Source organism: Phymastichus coffea, unplaced genomic scaffold (genome assembly GCF_024137745.1).
Source record: "Phymastichus coffea isolate CEN01 unplaced genomic scaffold, Cenicafe_Pcof_1.1 PCOF00054, whole genome shotgun sequence".
Taxonomy (NCBI): Eukaryota; Metazoa; Arthropoda; class Insecta; order Hymenoptera; family Eulophidae; genus Phymastichus; species Phymastichus coffea.
In genome coordinates, this window is record NW_026706865.1 from 112,702 (window position 1) to 123,323 (window position 10,622).

Below are 10,622 nucleotides of genomic sequence, written 5' to 3' on the forward strand. Positions count from 1 at the left end.
TAATATATACGATACTTTATTCATACTCGTGCGCGAGAGAAGGCAAAGTGACACCTCTCCTCCTCTCGACATTCATCTGCACGGCACTCGGGCACGTGCCGTCGCGCTATAATATAATTTTTACAGAACTATATATATCTATGTATTTGCAATTTTTTCCTGATATATGCATATGCGCTACATATATATATAATCTGCTATGCGCATCGTAGACAATACGGAGGAAGGACGACAGAACAAATCGGAATGAGAGTGACGGGGCATGGAGGCGCATATACAGCGAAGGGGGATTAGTGGCGTCGCGTCGTCACATTATCTAAAAGAGGGAGAGGAAGTGGCAACTGGCGGCCCCGGTTATTTACAAGAAGGAGCGCGAGAAACAAGGAGGCGAGGACGGGCAGTCGCATTGTCCTAAAACTCACTCACAGCACTCCACGGCACTCGAGTCTCTGCAGTTATGTACAGGCACGGCGACCGAGCCGAGGGCGGCCGCACTGCGCGCTGCCTCCTGGCGCTGGGGGCAGCGCGCCGCGGAGTTGCGGGCTGGCAGACTCGCAACGGCGGCCTAGGCGCAAGTCGGCGGGCGCCGCTAGGCCATCGCCTGGTACTTGTGCTCGGGCAGCGCGTACTCGCCGGCGTCGACGCCCGCAGCGGCCGCCGCGTCGAAGCCGTGCACTGCGGCCGCGCCGCTAAGGTGATGGTGCGCAGCGGCCGCGGCCAGACTGCTCATGTTGTGCGGGTGGTGGTGGTGATGGTGGTTGTATTGGCTGTGGTGGTGGTAGGCAGCCGCCGCGGCGGCCGAGTGCAGCTGCGGCAGGTGGCCACCCTGGTAATAGTCGCCCGCGCCGTACGGGCTCTGGTAGCCCTGGTAGCCGGGCGCGCCCCACTGTCCACCCGGGCTCGCCGAGGCCGCCCAGCCGAAGTGCCCGTGCTCGTAGTGGTGACTCTGCAGCTGCACGGCCGCGTTGGCGTAGCCGCTCGCGGCGCCGCCGCCGGCCGCGGCCGCACCGTTGCCGGGGGTCAGCGGCGGCGAGGGCGTGGTGAGGGCGCTGCTGGCGTTGCTCACGGCGCCCGGTGTCGCGCCCAGCCGCGGGTACACGGCCTGCTGCTGGTGCTGCTGGTGTTGCTGGTGCTGTTGGTGGTGTTGCTGGTGCTGCTGGTGCTGTTGGTGCGGCTGCGGTGGCGGCGGCGGCGGCTGCGATGGCTGCTGCTGCTGCTGCTGCTGCTGCTGCTGCTGCTGCTGTTGCTGCTGCTGCTGCTGCTGCTGCTGCTGCTGCTGCTGCTGCTGCTGCTGCTGCTGCACCACCACGACGCCGTTGCTGTTGCCGGACAGCAGCGGCGAGTGCGGCGCTTCCTTGGCGCGCGGCGGCGAGCACGGCGACGGGCGGCGCAGGGCGCCGTTGTTGTTGTTGTTGTTATGGTTTGCCGGGGGCTTGCCACTGCTGGCACGTCCAGTGGACTTGTGCTCGGCCTGGGCCTGCTGCTGCTGCTGCTGCTGGTGCTGCTGGCGGCACTTCGCCCGGCGGTTCTTGAACCAGACCTGCAAGCAGCCCGGTGGAGCTTTAGACTCGGCGGGCGAGCGGCGCAGAAAGGCGCGAGGCATCCGAGCGAGCGCGCTAATCGAGTGGGCTGCAATGGGAAAGTAATCGCGGCCGGATGGGCGTAACATTTCATTAAATCACGACAATGATGCGCGCGGAGTTGCCCCCGGCTGACGGCTGCCGGCCCCCGACACAACAAACATCGCGCAGCGAGCGAGGCCGTGCCCCTGTAATCCTCGGACAATGAGTATAAGCAGCGACGAGGGTGCGAGCGAGCCGGAGAGACTGTCTAAAAGCGAGCCGTCCTTGTTATTGTTGGCATTGTCGTTATTCTTATTATTATCTTTATCATCGCTCGGTCGGTCGGTCGGTCGGTCGCTAGCTCGCTTGCTTGCTCGCTCGCTCGCTCTCTCGCTCTCTCGCTCGCTCACCATTATACGGGCATCAATCGAGAATGAGGTGCGAATGTCGAGCCGTTGACAGCTGAGCCGACGACTCGGGCGCGCTCGCTTGCGTGTTTTTGTGTGTTATGACAAACGCGCGCTTGTGTAGAACGAGCGAGAGGCCCCACGCGGTTTTCCTCGCCTACTATACTCTCGCCGAGCGCATACGCGTACCTCGGGCCGGCGTTACTGCTGCACCAAGTGTGTGCCGCCGTCGCCGCAAAAGAGAAACGCAGCTGCGCGACTTTCTCGTGCGGCAAGGCGCGCGCCCGGATTATAGCCCTCGCGTGCGCACGCAGCACCGAACAAATCAACTCTCTCGCTCGCTTCTTCGTCTCGTTTTATTCACGCACGTTCACGTATATCTCCTCGCTCGCTACTCCTCTCCCTCTGTGTACACTGAATACTGCACACCCTTTCTAGCTGCTATTCAGCGCCGACGACCACGCCGTCGCACGATTTTCCGGCCTTTGTGCCTTTGGCGGCGCCCGACCAGCCAACTTTTCCGAGCTCGCCGCCCGAACCGCTCGGGTCCGCGGACGCGCGCCCCGTGCCCCGCGCCCTGTGCCCCGTGCCCCGTGTCCCGTGCCTTGTGCCCATGCCCCATCGCCGGGTGCACTTGGGGCGGGCATCTTGGCCGCAAATACTGCCGTATATAAATAATAAAAGACGCGGTGGCCAGAGTGGAGGGAGATTTGTCAGGCTTGCCGACGGCAAAAATCAAATCCAGACAAATGACACACTCCCCCCGTGAAAAAGGAGGAAAAGAGCCAGGAAGCAAGGCAGGCGCGAGGTCGTAAAAAATCATTGGTCCCCCGCTCTCGAGCGCGCGTTCGCAATGGAGCTGTTAACATCGGCGCGCAATAAAAGCGTCGTCGGCCGTCGGCCTCCCGGAACAATGGCGGCCGGCAGCCTCTAATGCAGGGGAGGGGCCGCCGCTCGCACGCTTCTGCGGGCCGATAGGTGCAGGCACACGCGGACGCATCCATAAATATCGTAAATCCGGCGGCGCGCTGCGCAGACACGAGGGAAGCGCGCCAGCGTCGGCCGCGAGATACCGTGCCACGGGCGGCGAGGACGCGCCCGCTGTCGATGGGCCGCGCGCTAAATGAGACGTTGTTCACGCGGCGCGCCAGCCACAGCGCGAAGAGTTGCGACGTCGCACTCACCTGCACGCGGGACTCGGGCAGGCTGATCTTCAGGGCCACCTCCTCGCGCATGAAGATGTCCGGGTACCTCGTCTTGGCGAACAGGCCCTCGAGCACGTCCAGCTGAGCTCTGGTGAAGGTGGTCCTCTCGCGGCGCTGCTTCCTCGGGTTCATGCCTGCAACAGGCCAAGCGGCGGGCAGCGACGCCCCGGTCAGCGAGGCGCCGGGGCGGTCGGGGCGATCGGGGCGGTCGGGGCGGTCGGGGCGAGCATAGCCACCTTGGGGGAAGGCCGCGACCAGTCCGTGCGCGTCGAGCGGGTGTGCGTGCGGGTGGTGAGGCGCGGCCAGGCCGAACGGCCCGACACCCGGGTGGTGGGCCTGGTGGGCCGCGGCGTGCATGCCCAGCTGGTGGTGGTGGGCCGCCGAGGGGTGGTGCGAGACCGGCTGGTGGTGGTACTGCGAGGCCGCGGCCGAATTGGCCGCCGCCGCCGCCGCCTTCAGGTAGCCCGCCATGTAGCCCGCGAGGCAAGCCAGCTCACCCGCCACTTTTCCACTGCTCCGCTGTCTACTCCACCGCCTTCACCGCCTTGCCTCTGCTGCCGCTCCTTTCCGCCAACTCTGCGATCTGCAACACGCTCAAGCGCCTCCGTCAGCACGGCTCCGCCAGTCGCTCGAGTCCCTTCTGTCTCCTGACGCTGCATCGCTAAATAGTGATCTAAATCCTACTGCGCGCGCGCACTCTGCCCAATGCAATTAGCGAAGACTGTGTAAAGGCGCAGGCACTAACGAGTGCAGGCAGGTTATCCGCAGTCTCGATCGTCGATCATTACGACTAGTCGTTTTCCGAGTGTTCCGTTTCCTCGCCAACGCTTGACCAATTTAGAAACGATTTATAGCTGTTACATTGACGCCGAGAAACGGCATTGGCGTCTGCACGAAGAGTGATGCGCGGAGTGCCCGAAAATTGAGCAAATGGAGCATAAACATTTGTTCGTTCGTGATTAAGGGCCGTCTGCGCGTGTACGGCGATTCCCATCAAATAGATGCACGTGTGCGAGGCCCCGGCTTGAACCGTTTCTTTTTCGCTCAAGCCTGCCGACTGCTTTCCTTTCGCTACTCACCAGCTACGTAACAAAGGGAAAATGCTGGCATTAATGAAAATTTAGACCGGTCGGCAGCAACTATTGTTTCTCGCTACTTTCACGTTATTAGCCAAATGTTTCCGCGCTTCTTCGGGGGTTGTTCGCTTATAGCGCTTCTAATCTAGGTCCTATCCTACAGTGAATAGCCCCATTGCATTTCTTCTGGAAAATACGTCGATAGCATTCATCGAATGTAATTTTATTTGTTGGCTATATTAAGGAATACAAGAGATATTTTCAAAAATGCGATACACTTTGTCGATCTACTTTTTGCGTAAAATACGATGGTGCTATCAACTTTATCGCAAGACTTAGCTAAAAACCGTTAGAACATGTTTTCTGTGTGGTTCAATACATGACAGCAGATACAGCACCGGAAAGAATTTTCGCCCTTAATAATACACTATACCGCTGGGTCCAAGCGGCAAAAAGTGTAGTCGTAGATCTCTTTTTAACATTATTTTAACGCGTGAAAAGACCGATTGAAAGCGCTAGTGCGAAAACCTTCAGGAGAATCGCCGAACAATCTAGTTTACAATGTCAGAATACCGAAAACTAATAGGTTTGGTCAACTTTCCCGTTCGCGAATTTTCGTTTTCGATCACTATCCAACTGCGATACGAAGAAACAAGTTCGGAAGCTCTAACGATAATAAAAATTACAATTTTACTCATTAGATCAGTGCATTACTTTTTATACAAATTGTCGTATATATCGCATCAAGCTGCCTATTTATACATACCCACCTTTGATATGTATAATAACATAACGACACGGACAAAAGCAAGTGATTCGATAATTTAGTATTGTACAATCGCATCGTTTCAATTATATATATCATTACTAAATAATATTTATAAATTAATTCACTTTTTATCAGAAACATTGACTTTCAATTGTGTAGCCCAACTGATCAGTAGAAGTTGCGATGAAATCTTCGAAATTATTGCCAAATAATCAATGGCATCAATGCCGTCAAGTTCACAGTTGGAAAGGATGAAATCATATACTTTTTCAAGCGTTACTTTACTTGCTTCCGGCGAAAGCAGCGGGCCAAATTTTTGATACTTTCACAAAATGTGCTGTTTTTGCCTTCTCCACATATATACGTAAGAGGGATTGTTGTACCTGTTCCATAGAGACAAAAAACGACCTTGTCAGAAAATATTATGCCTGTATATGTATAAAATGATGAACTGCTGCACGCTCAGATCTATATCTAATGACCGACTATTAGATATTGTTCCGACAGGACGTTAATCCGTCGTAATACTTTTTGAGGAGCTTGGCAGATCCGCCCACGATACGTTAACGAGTTATTCTGTTTATGGCCTCCATAGACCAACCACAACTATCCCTTTTACACATATTTTCAAAAGGTTGGTGTATACGCGCAGAGGGACCTTTGATGTTGTCATACACTTGAACGGATACGCGTTAAACAAAAAAAGTTGTCGCGTAATACCTTCAATGAGAAATAGTGGCTACGTAAAAAACTTACCAAATACCTGCCACCATATGAATCTTCATGTTCACTGTGCAGCCGTTTAATCGCGAAAAAATTCAAAGTCCAACGCTGCTTTATAGCTGTTGGTTATGCGTTTATCTGTCTAAAAAAAATAAAAAATAAAAAATAAAAATAAAAGCATACACCAACTAACGTCTAACAAACATTTCTGAATTATTTATGTATTGCGCGTAGAGACAACGGTGCGCAGATTACTGCAGAAGCGATTAGTCGACACTCTTTAGGTGGGAACATTAATTGTTGACAAGTTTTTCAAGAAGCCATTATTTGTAAGGCAAGCAATTACTGGTTGATTCTTGCCAGCAGCTAATGTAAAAAATGTCGTGAATCCTTCACGGTCTTTCAGAATAGACGGCAAACCAAAAAAGATATGCTTGATCTAGATTCAAATGGAAACGTCAGCCTCGCCGGAAGCCTTATTTTGATTTACTATCCGCTCGCAATCCGTTGCTGGGCTAACAACACATAAGTGTCAGGAAAGGCGTCAGCATTTGTAGCTAGGAGTTTTTCGCGCAGTCTCGCTACAGCTTTGCCAGGATCCAAGTAGCGACGGAATCATCGAGGAAATATCAAAAATCGAAAGAGCAAAAACCGCATGTTCTCTTGGTGATGGATTAGAGCAGTGTGCGACGAAAGAATGAAAGAAGGTTGACGCCAAGAATAATACAGGCGTTTCGAAATGGTCAAGTCGGAAGTCACAAAAGCACCTATCCGCATGGAATTTGCTCGGCGCGAACGCGCAGTGAACTCGCAGTGAACGCGAAGCGACGGAAGGCGAGTCGAGCCGCGTTTGCGCGCGATCGAGTATAGCAGCCGCGGCGTGGACGACAATCAGAGTGGGCAGAGCTGGCGGCTGTGCTATTGGCGCAGACAGCAAAGGAGAGCGAGACAGTGGCGCCCGAAAGAGGCGAGTCGCATTTCAATCAAGCCACGCGGACCATCAGAACGGCGGCTAATGGACTGTCGACGGTCGCGACGGGCGAGGGCCCGAGCAAGCCAGACGCCCGCCAAGTGGTAATAATGACTCGGCAATTAGGCGCAACAACAGCAGCAGCACCGGCACAGAGAGGAGAGCCGTCCGACGGCCGGGCGAGCGAGCGAGCGTTTGATGTATCAATGGGCTCTCGACGAAAATCAATTTTCCGCGGTGGTCGCTGGGGAAATGGAACCCGTCAAAACACTCACGTTCGCCGACGAGCAGAGGCCAACTGGCAGCCCCGGGCGAGGCGCTCGTCGGCGCTCGTCGGCGCTCGTCGGCGCTCGTCGGCGCGCCGTCGGCTCGCGCGCGTAGCACTGGTTTCCCGGAAGGGCTTTCTCGCCGCGAGACGTGCCCGCGCGAAAGGAGCAAAGGAGCCAGGCGTGCACACGCGGCTATCGATCGGCGGAAGGACGCGCGCGACGCGATTTTGCTCGGCTGGATAAACAAATAGTGCGGCAGGCGTGTGCGCGCGCGTGCGAAGCAAAGTAAACACGAGCGGGCGGCGAGAGCGTGGGTCGCCGGTCACGTGCGCGCGCCAGTGCGTGCGCCGCAGATAAGTTAATTTGTGAAAACACTTGACTCTCATCCCCTCGTGCCGCTCGAGTGCGTTCTGCTGTTCGGCGCCGTTCACCGAGACACGCCTGGCGGGCCACTTGCGCCGGCCCACGCAACACTTACTGGACGGGCGAGGTGTATCCTAGGATGGCACGCGCACCAGCACAAGGCCAGTCGGCGGGCAGCACTCGGCGATTCGCGCACTGAACTTTGGCGCTGCGTCGTAGCAGAGCGAGCGACGATGCGAAGAGCACGGACGGAGCAGTGCCGCGGAACTAAGTGCGCGCGGGCCCTACGCTCCCCTGACGAGCTCGGGCTCGGCCGAGAGCTCCGCCAGGGGTGGGGGTACCTCGGCAGCGCCAGAAGCACCCCCGCTCCCTCGCGCGCTCTCCCTCGCCCTCCCTCGCCCCCCTCGGCCTCTCGGGCCCAAAACGCTGCGGCGCAGACTCCGCCCGCTTTCCCGCGCTCTCGTTATCGTCTCTTTTTCCGCGCACACGGTAGCCGGCCGTAGATCATCATTAGAGCTGGCCGCTCGGCTGCGGTGCGAGCTCGCGCTCGAGCCATATATCGAGTGTCGAATGGCTGCGCGAGCATAGCCGCGCAGCCTCGACAGTCCCAATAACAATAATCGCCGCTCCAAAGAGAGCAAGACGCGCCGCATAAATTATCGCCGAGGATTCCTTTCGCCTCTGCCGCGCTTCGGTCCTTCCAGCTCCATTTGGCCTTTTGCTTTTATTCGCGCACCCTCGGACACAGGAGCGAGTCCAAAGGATTCCTGTGCGTCAACTCGGCCGCTGCCGCTGCCGCCGCTGCCGCTGCCGCCGCCGCCGCCGCCGCCGCCGCCGCCGCGCCTCGAGTATAAATATATGTATGACGGCCAAGGACAGCGCTGCAGATTCCGCGCGCATTCTGTAGCTTGCTCGGGCATTGTCGGCCGCCGCACTCGTCCGACGGCGGAGCAGCTCGGCGGAAAGCCGGAAATTAGCCGAGCAAACAACCGCGATCTGAGCGCGAGCAGAGGCGGGCGGATTAAAAGGCAGATCGGGCCAATGAAGTGGCGAGCATACGAGCTTTATCGCGTCAGCGGCTGGTCGCCGGTAGCCCGGATAATTTGTCCTCGCGTGCGTTGCTCGTGATTCGTCGGGTGAGCGCGCGCGCGCGGGATTACATTCGAGACCGCTGAAAAGTAGACGCTGTGCGTCTAGTCGAGAGGCCGCTGGGCGAGCCGCTAAGCTGATGTGTTAATCGAATGGGTCGGCGAGCGACCATCGCCGACTGCTGGGAGCGGGGTTGCCCCGGCACTCGGCCGCCTGTTTTGTAAACATTTCGGCGTGGAGCTCCGACTTGTTGTTGTTGTCGGCGGCGTGGTCGAGCGACGGCCGACCGCGCATGCCGCAGCGCAACGAGGACGCGCCAGCAGAAGCGCCCGTATCCGGCAGGCAGCGCATTCGAATTCCCCGCTGCTTACGAATAGCTCGGCACGAATCCCGCCCACGGATGAGTTACGGCCGCGGCGGTGGCTTGGCTCCGCGTCGATATTTGTTTACGACGAGGGAATTCCAGAAAGTGGAAAGGAGCTGGAGACCGAGGCGCGAGAGTCGATGTCGGTCGCGCTGCAAAAGCGCGCCAGATCGAGATCCGAGATGCGATAGACGGGCGGGCGTGGAGGCGCGAAGGTGCGAAGGCGCGAAGGCGCGAAGGCGCGAGCGCGGCAATTAGGGGCGCGTCGAGGGGGTGTCGAGTGTGCATCGATACGGGTATCAAGGCGTCAGCAGCTAATAACCGGAGGCGAGTCGGCGCAGCTGCAAGAGCGCGACAAACGACCGCAAAACGAGCAGCACTCGGAGCTTCCAGATAGCGAGCGCAAACAAGGAGCTGGCGAGGGGCACGTGCGGCGGAAATCGGCTAGGGGTACGACACAGGGGTGGGCGGCGTCGCGGGGGTCCCGTCCTCGGAGATGCAGATAGGGCGCGCGCAGCTTAATCCCGGGCCGGTAGCCGGTCGCCGATCGCCGATCGCGGCCGGCGACCGGTTCGATTCGGTAGCGACGCGCTCGACCTATAAATATCCGGATCGCAGCGCTGAAAAATGGGCGAGGAGGCGGGCAGCGGCCGGCGGCCGAGCATTCCAGGGGCCCAATTTCTGTAAATAAAATTTGAGAGAGAGAGTGAGAGAGAGAGGAGAGCGGAATATGAAAGCGCGTCAGAAGCAGCAGCGCGCCGAAACCCGTTTGGCCGCGAGCCAGAGAGCTCATTATAATCCGGGAGCGGCGGCGCGCAGACAAGCAGCTACCGCGCGTAAGGTCGTTCGGCCGCGACAATGCGCAGGAATGCGGGCGTGGGCAAGGACGCGCCGAGAGGACACTCCAGGCTACGCTAATTGAGGCAGGCCGCTGGACGAGCGCGACAAAGCAGGCGATTATCGCCTCGGGCCGGGGGGCCCGCGCGCGGCAGCTGCGCGGTTGCCCCCCGCGGCCCCGGTCCGCGCAGCACTGACCGCAGACCGCCCGCGCCTACTCACCAGCAGCAGCAGCGGCGGCGGCAGCAGCAGCAGACGACGGGCGCTGGTCGCCGCGCCGGCTACGCGGCTCGCGCACCACTCGGGCGCCCCATGCTTGCGTTCAGGTCCACAGGCGTGCAGGTCGACGGCGCGAGCGACGCGACGAGGTGCGAGCGCGAGCGGCGTGCGATAGCGACTGCCGATCGAAGCCGCGCGTGTGTGCGTGCGCGGCGCGCAGCCTGCCTCCGCGTTCGCGCGCCGTCGAGCGATATGGCCGCCGAGCCGCGAGTGGATTGGTCGCGGGAGGCGGACCCTCGGCGCCGCGACGCCGCCCCTAGCTCCATTAGCATTTTTTTGCCCAGAGGACTTGCCTCTTTATCTTTTTTCTCGTTTTCTCTTTTTTCTCCGGCTCGTTTTTTCCGTTTTTTCCTTTAGCCGGCGAGCGAGCGCGAGCCCAGCCAGTCGGGGATTAGAGCGGGAGAGACGACGCTATCTCGCTCTCCAAACTGTCACTCGACACCCAAAGAGCCAAAGAGCTGTCGCTGCGGCTGTCGCACTCGCGGTTGGGCCCGTCGGAGAGCGGTGCGGCGTAGGTGGTAGGTATTGGTAGGTATTGGTAGGTAGGTAGGTAGGTAGGTTGGTAGGTAGGTAGGTAGATAGGTAGGTAGGTAGGCCCTTTCTGACACCTCAGGAATGCCATATGAGCGGTCCAATTAGATGCTCTGCGGATTAACGTCTGGCGGCAGGCGCTCGGCTACAGCCAGTCAGCGCGTCACAGCTCCATCAC

General features: G+C 58.4%; 1 protein-coding gene across 4 annotated transcripts; it reads right to left on the reverse strand.

Moving 5' to 3' along the window:
- LOC131665788 (homeobox protein OTX1 A-like) lies at window positions 1–10,038 on the reverse strand. 4 transcript variants are annotated; one of them, XM_058937907.1, is made up of 5 exons: window positions 9,857–10,038; window positions 5,776–5,884; window positions 3,411–3,757; window positions 3,154–3,308; window positions 1–1,540 (listed from the first exon to the last, which is right to left on the reverse strand). In XM_058937907.1, exons 3-5 carry the CDS (start codon window positions 3,643–3,645, stop codon window positions 590–592), a joined length of 1,341 nt encoding a protein of 446 aa, XP_058793890.1. In that variant the 5' UTR covers window positions 3,646–3,757; window positions 5,776–5,884; window positions 9,857–10,038; the 3' UTR covers window positions 1–589. The 4 variants fall into 4 exon arrangements, with proteins under 4 accessions (XP_058793890.1, XP_058793888.1, XP_058793891.1 ...); XM_058937905.1 differs by lacking the exon at window positions 9,857–10,038 and adding an exon at window positions 7,460–8,163; XM_058937908.1 differs by lacking the exon at window positions 5,776–5,884.
- Between the last annotated feature and the right edge of the window lie 584 nt (window positions 10,039–10,622).